Source organism: Myotis myotis, unplaced genomic scaffold, assembly GCF_014108235.1.
Source record: "Myotis myotis isolate mMyoMyo1 unplaced genomic scaffold, mMyoMyo1.p scaffold_m19_p_3, whole genome shotgun sequence".
Classification (NCBI taxonomy): Eukaryota; Metazoa; Chordata; class Mammalia; order Chiroptera; family Vespertilionidae; genus Myotis; species Myotis myotis.
In genome coordinates, this window is record NW_023416335.1 from 142113319 (window position 1) to 142137701 (window position 24383).

Sequence of the window (24383 nt, forward strand, 5' to 3'; positions counted from 1 at the left end):
ACACAGACCTGCACTGTGTTCCTGCTGTATGAGCCAGCCCTTACAGAGGAGTTCCTGAAATAGTGTTTCAACCAATAGGACTGAGACTTCCCCTGTTCAATTGGAACTGTGCAGCTACATCCTCATTAGCATTTTATTGACCAATCAGATCAGCTCACTGACCAACCAGGGCAGTGTTTTTTGGACCAGCCAAACTTGAAGGATTTGGAGTTCTCTATAGCATGAGGATAGACTAATTAAGGTCCAGGGGCCGGGACTTCTCTATAAGTCAGCTTTCCTCTGGCTCAGGGAGTACAGTACACTTTCCCTTTCTGCTGAAGACTAAAGGCTGTTTCCCGAGCTGGAGCTGAAACACTGAAGATACCTCCTCAGGTCAGAATGAAGCAGAGCTCAGAGCGATGCGGAGCAGGCAGACCAGACAGGAGCAGAGCTTTGTGAGCGGGCCTCACCCAAGGGCCACCTCTCTGAAGACCATCTTACAGCCATGCCGTTTCACACTTGAGCTGTTTGCACTGGATAGAGGTTCCTTTTTCACTGTGCCCCAAGTTGCGGGTTCCCGTTGACAGTGATGGTGCCAACAATCATCAGTTAGCGCCTTGTATCTTGCTCCAGTGCCTTCCTTTCTTGCGTTCATGATGCTCCCTTCATGTACCAGTTCAGTATTTTTAAATTGTCTCGTTTAAAGCTTATAAATAACGACTGCAGAACAATAAATGAGGTTCGCGTGTCTAATGATTTCATAGAAAAAAAATAACATGTATTTTATTATTTAGGCTTTTATGAAACTAGATTTCAACAAAACTGGCAGTGTGCCTATCATAGACATAAGAAAATGTTACTGTGCAAAGAAGCACCCTCAAGTAATTTCAGGTAATTATTATGAGGTAAAAGCCATTAGATTTCTAAAATGTTAGTTAATGAAAGTAATATCTTCAAGTAATATTAGTTTATAATGTAGACCTGAGGCCATTAGGGGAGGAATAAGTCATTATGTTTTAAACTAGAAAAGTGAGAGCTCTTTGACCTTTATTTAAAAATTCCCAGGTCTATTGTCTACTTATTTTTTCTTCGATGTTTATAATCAAGATTGAACTTTTATTTTCTATTCAGTCAGTGAGGAATTTGAGTTAAAAATAACAGAATAGATATAGAGAATAGATAATTACCTGTGCAAATTCTCTGAATTAGTTTTACTGAATGTGCTTATATTTGAAGATTTAAGGCAGAATGAAAGAGTGTCTTTCTCTAAGGGTAGAGCTACACATATAATGAAGATATAATGAAAATTTGAAGATATAGAGAACATCTCAAAATAATTCTAGAGACTCATTACCCTACTATATTTCTTCTGACTTTATATAATAAAAATTCACTTATAAATACATAATTGATTTATAAGTGAATTTTTATTATATAGAAAGCATTTGGCCACTTTACATTGCATTTTCCTTTAAAGAGGTAGCAATTGCTATTATTTAATCTTTAAAGCCTAAGCGATTGTTATGACCAAACGACCAGAATGACCAGAACAACCAGCTGGTAGCTATGAAGCGCTCTGACCCAGACCTTGCTGCTAGGGCCCTGACAGCACTGAATCTGGTTCACCCACACCCCAGGCCCAGACAGGAGGGAGGAAGGAGCCCGATTCCTTATGGGATCGGCCATTGGTTATCTTGCTGCTGGGGCCAACCTCCCACAGTACCTCCTGCCAGCTGGCCAGGCCAAGGGACCACACCTGTGCACAAATTCATGCACTGGGCTTCTTATATGTACATATATTCCAATCCTTACATTATAGAGTTTCATAGTTTATATGTACTATAAGTATCTAATAATTTTTGAAGTTTTTTCATGAATGGTTCACTAAACATATTGCTGTGTAGTTTGCTATCTTATTCAACAATTAGAGGCCCAGTGCACAAAATTCATGCACTGGGAGGTAGGGGGTTCCTCAGCCTGGATTGCGAGAGGGCACAGGCCAGGCCGAGGGACCCCACTGGTGCACAATCAGGCTGGGGATGGACACGGGAAGTTGGCCAGCTGGGTAGGGACTGCTGGAGGGCTCCAGGGCATGTCTGGCCCATTTTGTTCAGTCCCAATCATCCGGACCCCAGAAGCAAGCTAACCTGCTAGTTGGAGTGTCTGCCCCCTGGTTGTTAGTGCATGTCATAACGAGCAGTTGAGTGGCCTTAGCATATCATTAGCACATTAAGCTTTGATTGATTGAATGGCTGACCAGACGACCAGACACTTAGCATATTAGGCTTTTATTATATAGGATATGTTTTAGAGCTATTTCTAAGTTAATCCATGTTGAGCTATCTCATTTTTATCTGCTGCCTGTTATTCTTTTAAAAAGTCAATATATTACAATTGAGTGCAAGTTACCTATTTCTTAGCAAAAAATAGTGTGAAAACTTATCTACCTAGCTATTCTTCTATTGGAAGACTTTTAATTTCTACCTATTATGTGCAACCAACAAACTAATGAGTTTGTTTATTTGGCCTATTTTCTTGGGGTAATATCAAGACCTAGAATAGCCGTGGGCAAACTACGGCCCGCGGGCCGGATCCGGCCCATTTGAAATGAATAAAACTAAAAAAAAAAAAAAAAAGACCGTACCCTTTTATGTAATGATGTTTACTTTGAATTTATATTAGTTCACACAAACACTCCATCCATGTTTTTGTTCCGGCCCGCAGGTTCAATTTAAGAACCCATTGTGGCCCTCAAGTCAAAAAGTTTGCCCACTCCTGACCTAGAATATCAACATTTCAAGTTTTAATTGATACTTGCAAAATGCTTTGTAAGACAGCTATACCAGATTATACTGCCATTAGTTGGAGATTTTATTTTATCTCAGATTTTTGCCAATCTAATAGTCTATATTTTTTTAAATTTGCATTTCCCTGATTATTAGGGAGATTAAACACATTTTTGTATGTACATTGATCATTCATCATTTATATTTAATGAACAATCTCTAATTCATAATTTTGATTATGTACTAATAAATACTATAGAAGGCTATTCTAGAATTTTCCTTTTTAATATTAAAAAGATACAGTGTAATTACTTTGGTTTATTTCTGTTATTAACCCTTGCAAATAGTTTATTCATTACTTTTAATTGTGAAATGAAAAAAACAAACAGAATTTGCATGAAGATTAAAGCGAATAATCACCACTGGCTTCCCAATTTTTAATAATATATTTCAGGTCAAAATAACTTAATTTGCTTATCAATGACTAAATGAACTACAGTTGCTGAAAGAGAATTTTTAATATTATTTAGTTATATGTAGTATATATGTTTTTCCCTTAAAACCCATGCCATTCCTGCTTTTTTTCCTTTAATTGTCATACTAAAGATAAGAACAAGATAGTTTACATTTTTCAAAATTAGGTGCTTTCAATACCATGTGTTTTTCTCTTTGTCTTCTCCCCTCTAATAATCTTAATTAAACTGCTTAAGTAGCTCTAGTTTATTTTATTTTATTTTATTTTATTCTATTTTATTTATGTGTTGGTGAATTCTTGGTGAGGGTTTTGTTTTGTTGTTGGATAAACCTTTGTTAGTTTAAGTAATTAGATACCTTGTTTTTGCATTCACATTGAAGGAGATAAGCTAGCAAACCAAACAACCTTAAAAAGAGGAAAATCTGTTACTGTTTTAAAAAAAACAAACTTTTTGTTAAATCTATCATTACAAATTATAATTTATTCACATGCCCATCTTTAGGATGTATATTGTTTAGAATTTAATTTCAAATTAAGGCTATTAGATCAGACAATTTAATTTAATTACAGAAAATATTTTCTTTTTAGTTTAAATAATTTATTTTAAAAAGTATTTTCAGCTTTAATAGAAATGGAATTTATCAAGTGTTTTTTATGCACTAGTATTAGAAATCTGATGCTGTGTATTAAAATACTAAGAGAAGCAAAAGAAAGGTTACAAACGATAGAAGGTGGGCATTTCCTGGGTGGGGATACAACGGAGGTGTACAGTGCTTCAATATTTGAAACAAATTTAAATAAAAATGTTTTTCTTAGAAAAAAAAATAGCGTGAAAACTTATCTGTTAAAAATATGGATGGTAAACAAAGAGAGAAATCTCTTCTGCCAACATGTATATATTTTTATATACATTAGATCTTGATTATCCTTGACTAACATTCAATCACAAATTTACTATATTGTTTTATATTACCATCTCTGTATGGCACAATTATTCAGTCCTTGTTTATTCAACCTGTTTTTTTTTTTAAAAAAAAAAAAAAATCACTGTTCTTTATTTCTTATACATGTTTTTAAAAGACTAAGCATTTTGCTATTCAAAGCAGATTTTATTCTTTTAGTGTGAATGAACTGTTATCTAAGTCCATTATAGACCCTCTAGTACTTGAAAAAGATCCAACTCTGACCATAATTTTGCCTGTCCTATTAGGCAAACAATTAAGGCAGCATTCTCATTTAAGTTTGTTATTTTAAATGAGACTTAAAATGATTTATACCAACTATCCTTAAATAAAACAAGAAATTTTAAAAATAAAATGATTTATAGAGTCACAGAGATTTTTTTCTGACCCTTTTTTGCCTTTATATATGGGCTTCTGTTTATTTTCTTTGTGTATTATCTGACCATCTATAGCTTCCTTTCATCTCTTAATCCTTCTTTTTTTTTTATTAAAAAATTAATGAATGTCTTTTTTCCTGCTGTGCTCTCAGATCTTGAGAGGAGATCAGTGCCAGGAGGGTAGGGAGTGAAGGGGTGGCAAGTTAGTGAGCAGAGTTCTCTGATGGAGCACCTGCATTGGGTGACCAGTGGAAGCTCCCCAAGAAAATGGTATTTAAGCTGAGATCAGTCTCCCTCTCTGACCATAATATGATCAAAGTTACTTATTTAAATAGCTTATTGTTCTCTTTCTGAATTAAAAAAAATCAAATGAATTTTCAGAAGGATAGATCAGATATTTTATGTTCTCTCTTTAAATAATAAATGAAAGAATTACAATTTTTTAAACATATATGATTCTCGATAGCATCTTCTTATAGGATAAAGTCAATCTTATTTAATATAACACCATGGAAATAGCCTACTTAATGTCAGAGATTAAAATATAATGATTTAACCAAGTGTAAGGTCTTCCACAAACATTTCCAATGGCCTTTGAATCTTGTGTTTGCAGCAATGCTTTTCTAGCTGCAGTCATGAGTAACTGATTCACAAAATAACTAATGCCTGAATGGGACATGCCTTTTACACATTACATCACTGTGTTAACAGCATGTAAACCTTTGAAATGATTCCTTAATGAGCATTAAGCAGAGTCCTTTAAAACATTAAGAAATACAAGAATGCAACAGTTGTAGCTGCTGTTTTGCCTAGATATATAGGATGCACCTTATCAGAAGTTTAAAAGATGCCTCCAATGTGTATTAAAGTCATTACCATTAAATTCTAGTTCATGCAAGAAAATGTTTAAATAAATTACAGGGTAGTTTGCCACAAGATTTCAAATTGCTGAAAAGGTTTTACAAGGCGATTAAGTATTTCTTTACCATCAACGGTCATTTTCCTGTACTTTTATGGAGATTGTTACATCATCAATACTATTTTGCAGGCCATTCCACAGAGGAAGAAATCAAATTATCTTTTCTGGATACGTTAAAAGAAGCCTGCAGCAAGTCTGATGAAGTCTCCTATGGTGAATTTGAAGATTACTATGAAGGTCTAAGTATAGGAGTAGTAGATGATGAAGATTTTGTTACTATTTTACGTACTCCCTGGGGGATTTAGTTTTTCGAAGTTAGTCCTAAGCATTTTAAAGGAGAGATGAATTCAATGTAAAGTATGATCAAAGACTGAAATATAATTTTCTAAAGCTCTATTCTTTTTTTTTCCTTTTTTTCTCAAAAGAGTTGAGTCTAGAGAGAGAAATATTCAGAAAGACAGATATAAGGGTATGTGTATGTTCAGGTGCAAGTATGATTGTTCACGTCTCTAAGTTTAAAAAAGACCCTGCTTGAATATATTCCAGAGGTCTTTTTTTTTTTATTAGACTTCTTAGGAAAGTAACATCTGTATCAAACTATATGAGATCATCTATGTAGTAACCAAGTTTCTTGTCCAATTTTTTCCCTATTCATTTCCCAAAATAAAATTGCTACTCTTTTCAATTTGATAAATGGGAGTAGGACCCAAAACTTATGAGACTGAAATAGTTCAAACATATGAAAATGTTAAAGGAATGGATATGCAAGAGAAATTTTCCAAGCAGTGTGATTATGGATGTTTTCTGTAACATCAATATCTTGAATGATAGAGGCCTACCCCTAAAATGCTTACTTAAACACAGACTTGTGAATTCTTGTCTTCCACATTGCATGTTGTTGTTTTTCAATAGAATACAATGTAATTACTTAGTAACCAGTTCTATTCATCTTTTTATTTTATTTTTAACTGCAGACCTTATAACCTGCACAGAATTATTATTTAGCTAGAAACAATACAAAATAGGAGATGGGATGTTTTCTTAGATTACTGAATAAACATCTCAGAAAGGGCATTGTCACATACATGGACTGAGGGATAATTTGATAATTCTTAACCAAAATGTAAAAAGATATTTTGTGTCCTAAGATGAATATATATTATTCTAAACATCTTTTCTTTTGTTGTTGTTGTTATATAAACAACTGAAACAGTTCCTTCTAAATAGATATAACTTAATGGTTAGAAGTGTTGTAATCATTTTTTCTAAATTCTCCTATGTTCTTCACTTCTCCTTAGAAATACAAAGAGGGGAGTTTATAGAGTTGTTTTCAAGTTCATAATTTTACATTTTTATGTTAATATAAATTATTTAAAAAGCAGTGCTGAGTAAAATAAGTGGCTAAAAAATAAAAATATATTCTTTGTAGAATACAACTTTTTGGCATATAACTTTATTCTTGGCAACATTTTAAAAAATGTGATGTGTGTGAACTAAATAAATTCAAAGTAGTATGTACCTTTTCAAGATTTTAGAAGGTACCAAAACTCACTGCTAAAATATCAGAAATACTATCTAATAAAAGGGTACTATGCAAATTAACCATCACTCCATCACAAAGATGGCGGTGCCCAGTCCTCTCAGCCCCCAGTGGAGTCCTCCAGTCCTGGGGGCGTGGCAGCAGAGAGTGGGCAGCATGAGGGGCCTGGCGGAATGCTTGCCTCATCGCTGTGGTGCCGAGGCAAGCGTTTCACCCCGGCAGCGGAGGGCCTCTGGGCTGTGGGCACCGAGCGGCCGGTGGTGGGGGGGGAACACTTGGGTTATCACCTGTCCAGGAGGCAAGCTTTCCATGCCCGGCTGTGGATGGGCCTCTGGGCAGCGGGCGCAGAGTGGCCAGGCCCCGCAGAGAGCTACTGACGCACAGATTCGTGCACAGGGCTACTGGTACATGTATAACTATTTTAGTGTTGTTTTCACCAGCAGAATTCTTTACTCCTTGGAGTGTTTTTTTTTTTTTCAATTAGGTTATTGTAATTAAATCAAGCTGTTGGAAGATGTTTTTAACACTGTTTGTGAATCACATTTTTTTACTTGGAAAAATTCATCCAACTATAGTCATCTTAAATCCTGTAAATTGCTCTGCCGTTAAAATGACTCATAATACTGTGGGTGCTCAGTATGCATGTAGTATTTTTCATTGATAAAATTATATTTAGTTCTCCTTAACAAGTCTATTCTCAATTTTGTTATGCCACATTTCCCTGTGCATATAATCAGAAAATGTTTGGGCTGTTACATTATTTTAAAAATGGAGGAGAACTTTTTTGGGGATTTAGCATATTAATATGACAGCATACTTTTAAAAAAGCCTCCACCCTATTAGTATAAATATTCATATGTGATTACCTGTGGGAAGTTTATTTAAATGACATAACAGTTTTATAGTTAATTTCTTATTTTACACAGTTATTCTCATGTAGAGTTAGAAAATACATATTCAGTGTTGTTTGTTTTATTTCATTAAAATATAATTGGTAGCACAATAAATCATTCTGCTTTGCCTCACTGTCTGGATTCTTGTTTGACTTTTGCACAATAAAATCTATTATTTAATATTCAATTCAATAGAAGAGCATCTATCTAATAGGAATTATATGTTTCAAACATCCCAAACCTAGTAATTGACTTTTGAAATTCTAGTCTTAATAATCTTCAAGATTCTAAAATATCTCTTGATTAACTTTAAAATATTAAGTTAAATGTTGTAATGATGGTACACGAAATTTATAGTTAAGTTCATTTTATCATTCTCTAGCTCTTTAAAAGGTAGTTACTTGTTATAGTATAGAATTGCTTTCCCAGTTAACAATACTATTTATTGAACTCAATATATTGATTTACTTTACTGTTTCTATTCTTATAAATAAAGTTTTACAAAAATTTCAGGAAAATTTCACATTGTATCAGAAAACTAGAGCTATACTTTAGGAATATTTAGCTATATTTAATTAGGAAAAATATACATGTGCATGATGGAGCAATTACAGGATAGGCAAAAGTATATGTAACTGTTTTCTTCTTTTTAAAAAATCTTTATTTATGAGAGTATTAGAGATGTCCCTCTTTTTGTATTCCTGTTTTAAATTTTATATTATATAAATATATATTGCTTAATGAAGTGATTGCACAGGAAGAGTTACCTAGAATAATTCATAATTTTGATACAGATATAAAACACATTTTATTAATTAGTTTGGATTTGCAGTCAGTTTAAGTTGTCAGTTACTGATAGAGAAAATTCACAATAAATTTTGCCTACTGCAGATTAAGATGCCTTTGTGGGGTTATAGTTTATATACTATGAAAAACTATAATCACTATTGGTTGACCAGTGAGGGCAAACATCTACAGTGAATATACTTAAAGAAGTAGAAGGCACTGAGCCTACTCAAGCCAAGCAAGAGAAAAGAGAATCCTGTGGGTTGACAGGGATGTGTTGGTATCTATATATATATAAAAAGCCAGCAACCAGAATACCGTAACGACTGGAATGACTGGCCGCTATGACACCCAATGTGGCCAGCAAACCAGCCTAATCAGGGGATGGGGCCAGCCGGCCAACCTCCTGCAGCCCCTCCCCCTGGTCGGCCCTACCACGAATCCCTCAGCCCCACCCGCCCGGCCAGTCCCTCCCCTAATAGGACTCTCCCACCCCAATATGGGGCAGGGCCAGCCGGCCAACATCCTGCAGCTCCTCCTCCTGCCCGGTCCCACCCCAGATCAGCCCCCCAACCCTGATTGGCCTGCAGCCCCACCCCCCAGTCAGCTTCACCCCGATAGGCCCCGCCACTCCAATCAGGGGCGGGGCTGGCCAGCCAACCAACCATGGCCCCTCCCCCAGGCTGTTGGTCCCCTATTGACACCCCTACCCAATTCAGGGGTGGGGCAAGCAAGCCCACAGCCCCTCCCTTTGGCCGGCCCCACCCCTGATCAGCCCCCACTACCCCGATCTACCCGGAGCCCCTCCCCCAACCAGCTTTGCCCCCGAATTTGCCCCCCCACACCAATTGGGGGTGGGGCAAGCTGGCCCACCGCCCACAGCCCCTCCCCACTGCCAGCCCCACCCCCAATGGAACCTCCCCACTCCAATTTGGGGTGGGTTCCCCAGCCAATTGCTCTTGGCCCCTCCCCCCAGCCCGCCTGGCCCTGATCACCCTGATCAGGGTGGGATAGCTGGCCAACCTCCTGCCATCTTCTCCTCCCAACAGACCCAGCCCGGATCCGCCCCGATTGGGGCTGGGCCGGCTGGACCCCACCTGTGCATGAATTCATACATGGGCCTCTAGTCTGATGATAAGAAGAAGCTCTTCACCTAGCTGGTTTGGCTCAGTGAATAGAGCATCAGCCCAAGGACTGAAAAGTCCCAGGTTCGATTTCGGTCAAGGGCACATGCCCGGGTTGTGGGCTCGATCCCTAGTGCGGGACTTGCAGGAGGCAGCCAATCCATGATTCTCTCTCATCGTGGATGTTTCTATCTCTCTCTTCCTCTTCCTTCCTCTCTGAAATCAACCATATATATATATATATATATATATATATATATATATGATAAGAAGCTCCTGTCATAGCCTTTAATTTTTCTTTATTTATTTTCAAATATATTTTTATTGATTTCAGAGAGAAAGAGAGAGGGAGAGAGAAAAAACTCCTCCAGCCCTAGTCCTTGATTGGTATAACTCAAGCATAAACCAGGCACAGTGGAACAGGGAAGGGCTATTAGTATCATCTCAACTGGATAATAATTCACACTTTGAAAACATATGATTTATTAAAGTATCATTGGGGAGAGACAAGATGGTGGTGGAATAGGCAGGTCTTGTCCCGGAGCAAATGGAGTGAGCAGCTGAAACTAATAACACCCACCCTGAATTGGTGAAGTATACCCAGCTGGTGAGACAGTTTGCAGCCAGGAAGGGCAGAGTTCCCCTGGAAAGGTAAAAACCAGGGATCTGGGCAGGAAAGTTTTCCAGACCTCTCAGCCCAGAGGGTCAGAGGGAGACTGTGTGGCACACAGCCGCGTCTCTTGGGACAGGCACAGCCCCTGACTGGGGATAGGAGATCTGCGGGACTGTTGGTGCCAGGAGATTTGAGATCTGGGTTCCATAATTATGGAGGACTGAGCCTAAAGGGGGCAGCCTGAAGCGCTGACCAGACCATGCAGTGCCGGTAAGAGAGGAGATCCCAGAGGCTCAGTCTTCCCCATTTCTGCGGCTGGCTGGCGTTTGTTTGTTTGTTTTCACTGAACCCTGTTCAGAGGACATTTTGGATACAGACACTCACCTGTGCTGAAGAGCGGGAGAAGGTGCGGACCAGTGGAATCTGGGGAGAGGCTGGGGAGAGAAGGGGGTCCAGGAGAGGTGGCAGCAAATTGAGTGCTGAGTCACCCCTGAGCCCAGGACTTGGGCAGCCATTTTCTTCTGAGGATATAATTCCTCCTTCCAGGCCCCAGGCAAGGAATACAGCCACACCCAGATTCCACCCTGAATGAGATGAAGGATTAAAATAATTTGATTAGTCCCTGGGAGTCAACAGGGTCTGGCCTATAGAGGGGCATTCAGTCCCAGCAACAGGAAAAAAAAAATCACAGAAATTCCAGGAAACTGGGATCTTAAGCCAGCCAAAGGAATGACGTTTCAATTTTTCATTTTTATTTTTTTATTATTATTTTGTTAGCTTTTTTTTTTTTTTTGCTTTTTTGCTTTTGTTTTCCCTTTTTTTTTGTTTGTTGCTCTTTTTTTTGCTTTTTTCTTTGTTCTCCTTTTTTTTGTTTGTTCTTTATTTCCTACTTCTTTTCACATTATTTTTTCAACCACGTGAGCAGCAGACATTTGAGGAGCGCGCTCTTGTCCAGGGAGCATCAGCCCCGTGAGCAGCCTGCCTCAGGCCTTAGAGCAGCAGCCTCATGTGGCCAGCCCCTGTCCAAGGAGCAGCAGCTGTGTGAGCGGCCCGCTTCCCCATCCGAGGAGCAGCAACCACACGAGCATTCCAACCTGTCCGAGGAGCAGCAGCTGCACAAGCAGTCTACCTACATCTGAGGAGCGGCAGCCCTGTGCAGCCCGCCCCCATCTGAGGAGCAGCAGCTGCGCACAGCCAGCACCCTGCACTAGTCCGTGGAGCAGCAGCTGCACAAGCATCTTGCCCTCATCCAAGCAGTAGCAGCCGTACGAGCAGCCTGCCCAATCCGAGGAACAGCAGCTGTGTGAGCAGCCCGCCCCCATCCAAGGAGCAGCAGTTCTGCGAGCAGCCCATCCCCATTTGAGGAGCAGCAGCAGCCCACCCCGGTCCGAGGAGCAGCAGCCACACAAGCAAGACCGTCCATGTCCGAGGAGCGGCAGCCATGCGCAGCACACACTGGTCTGCAGAGCAGAGCCACAACAGCCTGCACCTGTCCGATGAGCAGCAGCCGGGTGAGTGGCACGTCCCCATCCGAGGAGGAGAAGCCACGCATGCAGCTCACTCCCGTCTGAGGAGCAGCAGACTTGCAATTAACCTGTCCAAGTCCAAGGAGCAGTAGCCCCACAAGCAGCCCACCACATCAGAGGAACAACAGCAGCGTGCAGCCAGCCCCCATTCAAAGAACAGCAGCCATGTGAGATGTCCGCCCCAGTTCAAAGAGTAGCAAATGCGTGTGTAGCCCGCCCCCATCCAAGGAACAGCAGCCTCGTGATCAGCACACCCTCTGTTGGAGGAACAGCAGCTGTGTGTGAAGCCTCCCCCCACCAGCCAGAGGGGCCACCACAGCTATGAACAGCACCCACCAAAGGAGCTGCTGCCAACTGAGGAACAGCTGCTAACACAACCACCCGAAGAGCAACCACAGCCCAAGGAGCCACTGCCACCCAAGGAGCAGCTCCTGAGTGACTCAACATCTAGATATGTCAGTGAGATCAAACATGGGTAGACAAAGAAACCCCCAAAGGAAAGAAAAGGACTTGTTACAAAAGCAGCTAAGTGAAACAGAGGCATGCAGCATGACAGAAAAAGAATTCAGATTAAGGGTCCTACAATGTATAAACCAGATGGAGGGAAAAATCAACAATTTATGCAAGAATCAAGAAGAAACGGATGAAAAAATCAACAACTTATGTAAGAATCAAAAAGAAATGCATGAAAAAATCAATAACTTATGTAAGAACCAAGAAGAAATGAAGAGTGATATAGCTGCAATAAAAAACACCATTGAAAGTTTCAACAGTAGACTAGGAGAAGCGGAGGACCGAATTAGCGAATTAGAAGACAGGGAAGCAAAACACACCCAAACTGAACTTCAATTGGAGAAAAAAATTAAAAGATAGGAGGAGAGCATAAGGGAGCTATGGGACAACAGGAAATGAAACAACATAGGAATAATAGGGGTGCCAGAACAACACAAAGAGGAACAAGGGTTAGAAAACTTATTTGAAGAAATAATATCAGAAAACTTCCCTGAGATGGGGAAGAAAACAGTCACACAAGCACAGAGAATCCCAAACAAGGTGAACCCGAAAAGATCCACACCAAGACACATCATAATTACCATGGCAAATGTTTAGGACAAAGAGAGAATCTTAAAGGCTTCAAGAGAGAGATGGAAAGTTGCATACAAGGGATCTCCCATTAGGTTATCAAATGATTTCTCAACAGAAACACATCAGGCCAGAAAAGAATGGACGGAAATTTACAAAGTGATGCAAAGCAAAGGACTGAATCCAAGAATACTCTATCCAGCAAGGCCATAGTTCAAAATTGAATGGGAAATAAGAAGTTTCACAGGCAAAAATAAAGGCTAAGGGAGTTTATCACCACCAAGCCAGCAATGCAAGAAATGCTAAAGGGACTGGTGTAAAAGAAGAACTAAAAGCCCAGAAAGAAAACAGCCACAAAAAAATAGAAATGGCTACAAACAAGTACCTTTCAATAATAACTTTAAACGTAAATGGAATAAATGCTCCAATCAAAAGGCACTGAGTGGCTGAATGGATAAAAAACCATGACCCATATATTTGCTGTCTGCAAGAGACCCACCTCAGAATAAGGAACTCACACAGACTGAAAGTGAAGGGATGGAAAAATATCATTCAGGCAAATGGGAATGAAAAAACAGCTGGGGTAGCAAAACTTATATCAGACAAAATAAACCTCAAAGAGAAGGCCATAACAAGAGATAAGGATGGCCACTTCATAATACTAAAGGGATCAATACAACAAGAGGATATAACCCTGAAAACATATATGTACCCAATGCAGGAGCATCCAAATACATAAAAAACTCCTGGAAGATATCTAGGGAGAGATCGACAATAATACAATCATAGTAGGGGACTTTAATACACCACTGACATCACTGGATAAATCCTCTCAACAAAAAATCAGCAAAGAAACAGCAATCCTAAATGACTCACTAGATCAGATGGACTTAATTGACATCTTCAGAACATCTCACTCCAAAGCCACGGAATATACGTTCTTCTCAAGTGCTCATGGGACATTTTTAAAAATAGACCAGATATTGGGTCACAAACAAAGTCTCCCCAAATTCAAGAAGATTGAAATCATACCAAGCATCTTCTCAGACCACAATGGCATAATATTAGAAATAAACTACAATAAAAACAACCCAAAATACTCAAACACTTGGAAGCTGAATAGCATGTTATTAAATATTGACTGGGTTACCAATGAGATCAAAGAAGAAATAAATAACATCCTGGAAACTAATGACAATGAAAACACAACAATCCAAAACCTATGGGACACAATGAAAGCAGTCCTGAGAGGGAAATTTATAGTTCTACAGGCCTATCTCAAAAAACAAGAAAAAATGGTAGTAAATCATCTAACTCTACATCTCAAAGAATTAGAAAGAGAGCAACAAGAAAAGCCCAGAGTGAGCAGAAGGAAGGAGATAATAAAGATTAGAGCAGAAATAAATGACATAGAGACCAAAAAAACAATACATAAAATTAATGAAACCAAGAGCTGGTTCTTTGAAAGGATAAACAAGATTGATGAACCTCTAGCCAGGCTCACCAAGAAGCAAAGAGAGAGGACCCAAATAAACAAAATCAGAAATGATAGAGGCGAAATAACAACAGACCCCACAGAAATACAAATGATTGTTAAACAATACTATGGACAACTCTACTCCAACAAACTAGACAACCTGGAGGAAATGGACATATTCCTAGAAAAATACAACATTCCAAAACTCAGTCAGGAAGAATCTAAAAATCTCAATAGGCCAATAACTATGGAAGAAATTGAAGCAGTCATCAAAAAGCTTCCAGCAAACAAAAGCCCAGGGCCAGACGGGTTCACAGGGGAGTTTTACCAAACATTCAAAGAAGAACTGAAACCTATCCTCCTCAGACTACTAAAAAAATTTAAAAGGAAGGAATACTTCTAAGCTCATTCTATGAAGCCAACATCACCCTAATACCAAAACCAGGTAAAGACAACACAATGAAAGAGAATTACAGGCCAATAGCCCTCATGAACATAGATGCCAAAATCCTCAACAAAATCTTAGCAAATTGGATCCAGCAGTACATCCAAGTAGGATTAATCCCAGGGATGCAAGGATGGTACAATATCCGCAAATCAATAAACGTGATACATCACATAAACAAATTGAAAGAAAAAAACCACATAGTCCTATCAATTGATGCAGAAAAAGCATTTGACAATATCCAACACCCTTTCTTGATAAAAACTCTCATCAAGGTGGGAATAGAAGGATCATACCTCAACATAATAAAAGCCATATATGACAAACCCACGACCAACATCATACTCAATGGACAAAAACTAACACCATTTCCCCTAAGAACAGGAACAAGACAGGGATGTCCACTCTCACCACTCCTGTTCGACATAGTACTGGAAGTATTAGCCATTGTAATTAGACAGGAAGAAGAAATAAAAGGCATCCAAATTGGAAAAGAAGAAGTAAAACTGTCCTTATTTGCAGATGACATGATATTATACATAAAAAACCCTAAAGACTCCATCAAAAAACTATTAGACTTTATAAATGAATTTGGCAATGTAACAGGATACAAAATTAACGCCAAGAAATCTATGGGATTTCTACACACCAACAGTGAACTTTCAGAAAGAGAGATTATAAAAACAATCCCATTTACCATCGCACCTAAAAAATTAAGCTACCTAGGAATAAACTTAACTAAAGAGGTAAAAGACCTCTACTCAGAAAACTACAGGACGTTGAAAAAAGAGATAGAGGAAGACATAAACACATGGAAGAACATACCATGTTCTTGGATTGGTAGAATCAGCATCATTAAAATGTCCGTACTACCCAAAGCAATCTATAAATTTAACGCACTTCCCATTAAAATACCAACAGCATATTTCACAGACCTAGAATGAACTCTCCAAAAATTCACCTGGAATAAAAAAAGACCCCGAATAGCTGCAGTGATCCTGAGAAAGAACAAAGTAGGTGGGATCTCAATACCAGATATCAAGATGTATTACAAAGCCACTGTTCTCAAAACTGCCTGGTACTGGCACAAGAACAGACATATAGATCAATGGAATAGAATAGAGAGCCCAGAAATCAGCCCCAACCAATACGCTCAATTAATATTTGACAAAGGAGGCAAGAACATACAATGGAGTCAAGATAGTCTCTTCAATAAATGGTGTTGGGAAAATTGGACAGATACATGCAAAAAAATGAAACTAGACCACCAACTTACACCATACACAAAAATAAACTCAAAATGGATAAAGGACTTAAATGTACGGCGGGACACCATACAAATACTAGAAGAATCCAAAGGCAACAAAATCTCAGACATATGCCGAAGCAATTTCTTCACTGATACAGCTCCTAAGGCATTGGAAACTAAAGAGAAAATAAACAAATGGGACTACATCAAAATAAAAAGCTTCTGCACAGCAAAAGAAACCATCAACAAAACAACAAGAAAACCCACTGCGTGGGAAAACATATTTGCCAATGTCATATCTGAAAAGGGCCTAATCTCCAAAATTTACAGGGAACTCATACAACTTAAGAAAAGGAAGATAAACAATCCAATCATAAAATGGGCAAAGGATCTAAATAGACACCTTTCAAAAGAGGACATTCAGAAAGCCAAGAGACATATGAAAACATGCTCAAAGTCACTAATCATCTGAGAGATGCAAATCAAAACAACAATGAGGTACTATCTCACACCTGTCAGAATGGCTATCATCAACAAATCAACAAACGACAAGTGCTGGAGAGGATGTGGAGAAAAAGGAACACTCGTGCACTGCTGGTGGGAATGCAGACTGGTGCAACCACTGTGGAAGACAGTATGGAGTTTCCTCAAAAAACTGAAAATGGAACTCCCATTTGACCCTGTGATCCCACTTCTTGGAATAGATCCCAAGAAAGCAGAAACACCAATCAGAAAGGATATATGCACCCATATGTTCATAGCAGCACATTCACCATAGCTAAGATCTGGAAACAACCTAAGTGCCCATCAGTAGATGAATGGATTAGAAAACTGTGGTACATCTACACGATGGAATACTATGCTGCTGTAAAAAAGAAGGAACTCTTACCATTTGCAACGGCATGGATGGAACTGGAGAGCATTATGCTAAGTGAAATAAGCCAGTCAATGAAGGAAAAATACCACATGATCTCACTCATTCATGGATAGTAAAGACCATTATAAACTTATGAACAAAAATAGATACAGAGTCAGAGCTGCCTCAAACAGACTGTCAAACTGCAGTGGGAAGGCCGGGGAGGGGAGAGGGGCAGAAGGGGAGGTAAGAGATCAACCGAAGGACTTGTATGCATGCATATAAGCATAACCAATGGACATAAGACACTGGGGGGTAGGGGAGGCCAGGGGATTGTCAAGGGCAGGAAAAAAAGGAGACATATGTAATACTCTTTGTAATACTTTAAGCAATAAAACAATTTAAAAAAATAATAAACTCTCATTATCAAAAAAATAAAATAAAATAAAGTATCATTGCAACCTGGCCAGTGTTGCTTAGTGGCTGGAGCGCCCCAGGTTCAGCTTCTGGTCAAGGGCATGTATCTGGGTTAGGGGCTTGATCCCAGGCCCATTCAGATCACAACCAATCAAAGTGTCTCTCTCACATCAATGTTTCTTTTTCCCTCTCTTCCTCCTTCCTTCCATTCTCTAAGAATCAGTGTAAGAAATATCCTCTGGTCAGGATTAAAAAAAAAGTATCTTTTAGATGGCAACTAATGTGTTCTACACAAAAACTGAAATAGCAAAGATTTTAGAGTTTCAATTGTATAGATTACAGGAATGTATTAATGGAAATGCATGTTCAGATTTCTCTCTTTAGTAACACATATGTAAGCTGATTTGTATCATTTTTGGATATCTGAGCAAAGTAAAGTTATTTGGAAGGATCTGAGTTATAAATTACCTATCTGGTGACAAATTTTATTCAATGGGAAAACAAGGTCCCTGTTGTGTTAATGATTCTTTTCATCAAGTTAGAATGGAATTTCTGAGCCATGGCTGAATGACTGCAGATATAAATGAAAAGATTCTCACCTCTGCAACTGTGTTGAGTTTTCTGAGATTTTCAGATGATGAGAAAGCCAATATGAAACAAATGACTGCAGTTCAAGAGAATCATCATATGTTATTTATGAAAGCTGTGTACTTATCTAATAGTTGGAAATATTTTATTGAAAAAATTTTAAGAAAATATAAGTTGTCAAGGAAAAGTAATTTTGAGAAAGTATTCAGATGACCACACCAGCAAGAAAAAGTATGCACTTGGAGTAATATTTTAATATAAATGATGTAGAAAGAGCACAAGTTTTAAACTCACTGAATACTGATTTCAAATGAGCTCTGCTACAAATTAGCTTATGACTTTGGAAAACGACTTAATGTCATTGAATCTCTACTTTATCTGAGGATTGAATATAGATATGGATATACTTAGAGATGTAGATATAGTATATACCTAGATATATAGTACTTATCACAGCCTAGCAGGAAAATGAAACTCCATATACACTATCGCCTTTGTTTTAATGAAAAGCTTTAAAGAAATTAATAAAAAGAGTAATAAACAATTTTCCTCATTTTTTTCTTAATATCAAATGGCAACCATAAGAGCCATTCTTTTAAAGAGACATAATTAAATGGGTAGGAATAATTTATATGTCACTATTTCCTCTGGAATCTAGTAAACATTATTATCAATTCTCTTCTTTCATCAGAGCCTCTGAAGGAAAATCAAAATCTTGTATTAAGACTGGCAACTCTCTTTTCTGTCAATGTATATAGCAAAGTGACAGGTTAAAAGGTGGTTAGCAAGAAAATTTATTGTTACTGAAATTAATTGTAAGATGATACAGGTGGAAGACTAATTTTATATCTGTAGAGACTTAGGCAATGTTCCTGATATTTTTGCTGTATACAACAAAACAGTTGATGGCCTTTAACCCATTTTTTCCAAAGACGGCTGCATCCGTATCTCTCATCCCATATAATGTTCTTACAGAGTGAACTTGACTTCACATTGAGAGGTGAGGTCCGTGTCCCCTCTGCTTGGGTCTGGGTGCCCTGTTACTTGTGTGTAACCTTAGATTGTGACAGTGATGCTGTGTTACATGTCGGATTAGGCCGCAAAGAACCTCCTCTGCCTTGTTTGTTGGAATACTTGAACCACCAAGTAAGAAAGAAGTCAGATTGTGGGGCTGCCAAACTGCAGAGGCTACAACAGGTGCTCTGGTGAATAGCAGACAGGCACTCCAGCTACTGTCAGTTATCCACCGAGCGAGTGAGCCCTCTCAGGTTGATTACAGCCCCAGCCAATATCTCACTAGCAGTGATTCTCAACCTTGGCTGCACATTAGAATCAGCTGGGAATCTTTTAAAAATCCTGTTTTCTGGGCCTCATCCTCTGGAAATTCTGTTTCTTCGTTATGGGGTGGGGGGCCACAACATTATTAACAAAGAAACAGAATTTCCGGAGGATGAGGCCCAGAAATCAGGATTTTAAAAAGATTCCCAGCTGATTCTAATGTGCAGCCAAAGTTGAGAACCACTGCACTATAGTCACATGACAGAACCTGAGTGGAAAGCACCCAGCTGAGCCCTTTCAGATTCTTTGTTTTTTTTTTAATCCTCACCAGAGAATATTTTTTTCCCATTGACTTTTTAGAGAGAGTGGAAGGAGGAGAGACACACAGAGAGAAACATGAGGTGAGAGAGATATAGCAAGTGGTTGCCTCTCACACTCGTCTGTATCGGGATCTGGGATCCAGTGCACAACGGAGGTACAGGCCCTTGACCAAAATCAAACCCAAGACCCTCAGTCTGTGGGCCACACTCTAACCACTGAGAAAACTGGCTATGGCAATATTCTTTTTAAAAAATTTTCAGATGTGTTAAGGTGTAATGATTGAGCCATAACTTTGTGAACAAAATCAAATGGTTGCTTTAAGCTGCTAAATTTTGGGATTGTTTTTTAATATACAAATAGTAAGTAGAATAAGTCCTTAATTAGAATTTTAATAAAGCAAGGTTATTAAAAACATTTTGTTAAATATTCAGGGGATTAAGTGAATATGCCCCACATTTATGAATTTTTTTTTTTACACATTATAGGAGAAAATAGGCAAGATAAGTCTATGGGATCTCAGGTGTGTAGAGGAAAGTGATCTGATGGCATGTGTGATGTACAGAATCCAAAAGGTCATACTTCATGTAGGGATGGAAAAAAGGCCCTTCTTCTTCTTTGCTGTGGGCTTCCACAACTTCTGAGAAGCCTCTGGTAATTAGACCCCTAGACTGTTAGCTCCTTTGACTCAAACAGCCCCTGTGTTCAAAGTACAAGACAAGATGAGCTACTCTCAAGGCTACATTCTTACATACATACCCCTCCTTCCTGCTATTTTTACAACTCAGGGATAATTTGCACCAAGAAGTCTCTAGGTAGAAAGTTCTCCTCCTTCCTCCCCTTCAAACAAGGCTCTTTTGAACACTTTGTAACTTTTGCTTTAAGAATATTTTACAGGCTTTAGAACTAACAAACTACAATTTCCCTGATGTCTGCTCAGTTTCAGCCCCCAAGTCCCCCTCCCTTCCTTGTCACCTAGCAACAGCAGCCAAGGCTTTAAAAGGGGGAGCAGCTTTTTGTTCTTTGCCATGCACAGGCGCTTTCCCTTCGGGGAAAATAAACTTTCCCTCTGCATCTGTCTCTTCTTGTAGTTGTGAATCCTTTCACAGCCCGCATTGCCGGCCCAAAACATTAACACTTTTTAAAAGGTGAACTGAATTGAACCATAATATAAAGTTGAAACTTTGCAGAACATATGTTTTACCACTGCAACAGTTACTCATTAGGTGGTATTAATTCTGGCAATTGGTGACTTTATTTATTACTCTGTTAGGTTCAATATTATATAATTCTCTTGCTGAAAAACTTGCCCATGATACACATGGCAAGATAATTTGTAGAGATTATTTATGTTTGGCTCTTATTCCTATAAGACACAGAAAAGAATAAAAGAGTCCACTCCAAATCCATTTCAAGAACACAGGCAAGCTTTTGTTTTTCTTGTCCCAGGGTTGGAAGCAGAAATGCCAATAATTCAGTTCAGGATCTGAACTTTCCACTATCTTTGAGTGTGTGTGTGTGTGTGTGTGTGTGTGTGTGTGTGTGTGTTAGACGAGTTTGCTTAAGTAGATTATAATGGTTATAGTCCAGGGGTGGGCAAACTTTTTGACTCGAGGGCCACAGTGGGTTCTTAAACTGGACCGGAGGGCCGGAACAAAAGCATGGATGGAGTGTTTGTGTGAACTAATATAAATTCAAAGTAAACATCATTATATAAAAGGGTACGGTCTTTTTTCTTTTCTTTTTTTTTTTTTAGTTTTATTCATTTCAAACAGGACGGATCCGGCCCGCGGGCCGTAGTTTGCCCACGGCTGTTATAGTCCCACCTGAAGTGGAAGAGGGAACTTTGGGAGTTTCTACTGAGACAGAGAAGGAAAGGGTTTTCCTATGCTAGCCCCTGGTGGTACAAAGTAGAACGGCATGCTTTCTGTCCTCAAGGAGCTTTGTGGGTCCTGGAGACTGCGGATCGAGGTCAGTGAGTACATAGTACGTGAGATAAGTGGTGGGCAGCATGGATAAATATCGCAATGATACTGTAGGTGAGTGTGTGTGTATCTGTACATGTGTCATGAAGAGGAAGGAAAAGACAGGGAAGATGATACTTGAGCAAGTTTGAATGGAGTTATGTAGGGCAATGAAGGCTGGGAAGCACAGCATCATTCCGAATGTAAGTATCCTATTTATGAAATTTCTTGTAAACAATTTAAAGCGTAAGTTCAGGTCTCATCTGTATGGCCAGAAACATTAGGACTCCTTATACCCTCCATAGCCTCTGTGTATGGTTTGTATCTTTTTTCCCATTTACATTTGTCTATATCAATTATTCTTATTTGAGAGGCAATTGGTGTTTCTGTTTTATTGTGCATCACTGTTCTAGAGGCCCAGTGCATGAATTCATGCATGGTGGGGTCCAGCCGCCCACCCCTGATCAGGGTGGGTGTTGGGGGCCAGATGTAAGCTGGCAAGGTCCTTGCACCTGAAGGAGCTAGCAAGGCTGGGACCCTTACCCACACAGTTTTCCCAGACTTGTTTGGATGGCGATTATCAATAAAATGAGAGCAACATTTGTAGAATGAGAACAGCCTTTCATAGCTTACCAAGAAGTCTGTAACTATTTACTGAAATATACTGTACTAAGAACTTGTCCTTCTGCTGTCTCCCTCCCTTAGAGATTAAGAGGAACAAAGAATACATTCCTCTTGACAGACCTCCTATTCAGTGTGTTATGTATAAGTAATATTGTGTGGCTAATAAAATTACTTCAGTTCATCAAGAGAACTGGGGTCCTCCCGACCCCCTTTCCTGTCTTTCTTTCTTTTCTCAATTCCCACCTCCCTGCCTCAGCCCGGCTCAACCCTGTCAGGCTGGCCCTGACAGGTGGGGGGGCCTGATTAGGAGTGGGACCGGCGGGGGGAGTTATTAGTGTCAAAGATCTTTGCAGGGTGTATACACATTTGTTGTTGACTTTCAGATGAGTTGAAGCTTCAAAGGCGCTTTAGTGTCAGGGACACTTACAGCTCCCGTTTCTAAGCCTCTACCTAGACAGGTAATGCGGCTTAGCTCCCTGCTGACAGACCCTCTAAAGAGAGGCCATGGTGTGACGTGGCTGCCCTCTTCGGTTGTAAGCAGTGGAGAGAGAGCACAGGAAGATGGTGGTTGTGCTGGGCACCTCTCCTGGACACCTGACGGTGCAGACCGTGAGCAGTTCTCCTGATCATTCGTCATTCGGGTTCCTGTCTATGAAGGCTGGAGAGCGTTTACTTACTTAGAATCACTGGAGGTCACACTTCAGTGATTGGGGTGGGGGGGCCCATCGGAGGTGGGGCTGGCAGGGGGGAGGGGCCCGGGCGGTTGGCTGGCGTTGGCTGCCACAGTGCCCATCATAGCCACTGGTTGTTCTGGTCGTTCTGCCACCTTTCAGTCACTTCACTTTTATATATATAGATGGATTCTCTTTGTCTAGTGCAGCTCCTGGCTTTATGTCTGGCACATAAATACACAATACCTATTTGTTGACTGGTATAATACATAAAATTGTATCTGCCTCAGCAATCCCAATACTTTTGTATTACCTTTTTTTTTTAACAGATATTTGATACTTTTTAATCTTTTCTGTTTCTATCCTGTCACATTGTTTATGATTTCTACATGAAGAACTGACACTTAAAATATGACTTTGTTCCAAAAATTGTTGGAATTATTTAAAATTCACACCAATGTGTCCTCCTGGGTGTTTGTATTTTACCCTTTTAATGATCACACTTTTGTCTTTTCCTCCTTTATATTTTTTATAAATGACTAGAGTGAGTAGTTTGTTTACAAGACATTTGAAGACTTTTGAGTTTTCCTGTAATCCTCTAGTTGCTGGTGTTCTCAGTACAATACTTGACTGTTGTCTGAAGAAAGACACATAAGTAGAAAAAGTGTGGGGAGTTGGCCTATCCTAGAATGATCCTGTGGCCTCCAGGCAATAGGGACCGGTGTGAGCACAGCAGGCTTGAGTCACATGCTTTCTCTTTAAGTACGACTTTTGAAGATGTCGCTCCGCTGTCTTTGGCAGTCTGAGCTCTCTGAAATGTGGTTTCCTGGTAGTAATCTGCTTACTTTCCACCTACTTTTGAAGTTTGGAGATTCTTTATATATATATATTTTTTAACTTTACAGTCATTATTATGACATAACACAGTACTGACTTCAGCTTGTTTATTTGATATAAGGCATATTTTCTACTTTTTGTGTTTCTCAGCTTTGTTATTTTAATTTCAAAATTTTTTCTAGTAAAATGTTCATTATTAATTTTGATCTATTAATCCGATGTTTTTTCATATATTTTAAGATTTTATTTCAATGATATAATAGCTATATATATTTCTATATTCTTTTATATAAAATTTTTGCTGTTCTCTACATTTTTCTTGAATCTGTATCTTCTATTTTACAAATGGCATGTTTAGGTATCATTATATCATTGTATTATATGAAAGATCTTTTTTTTATCACTGAAGTCAGGTTAATGATTCCCCGTTTTCCTCTCTTGCACATTCTCCTCTCTCAACTTCAGATTAGGACCTAACTATTGCATCTCCTGAGCCAGTTTTTCCCCAGAACCCAGTGAGACGAAGTAATCCTTTAGAAAAACAGAGTCCTGCCCAGGTGGCTCAGTTGGTTGGGTGTCATACCATGAAATGTGGT

At 39.1% G+C, this 24383-nt stretch overlaps 1 protein-coding gene across 7 annotated transcripts in view; it reads left to right on the forward strand.

The window, feature by feature from the left end:
• CAPS2 (calcyphosine 2) overlaps window positions 1–8058 on the forward strand; it is a 57091-nt gene extending 49033 nt beyond the window's left edge. For 6 of the 7 annotated variants that reach the window (XM_036301395.1, XM_036301396.1, XM_036301397.1 and 3 more), the window contains 2 exons: window positions 774–870; window positions 5628–8058. In XM_036301395.1, the coding sequence (XP_036157288.1) occupies window positions 774–870; window positions 5628–5803 (273 nt within the window). In that variant the 3' untranslated portion in view covers window positions 5804–8058. The remainder of the gene's footprint in view (window positions 1–773; window positions 871–5627) is intronic. The other variant, XM_036301401.1, reaches the window with a different exon arrangement.
• The last annotated feature ends 16325 nt before the right edge of the window (window positions 8059–24383 follow it).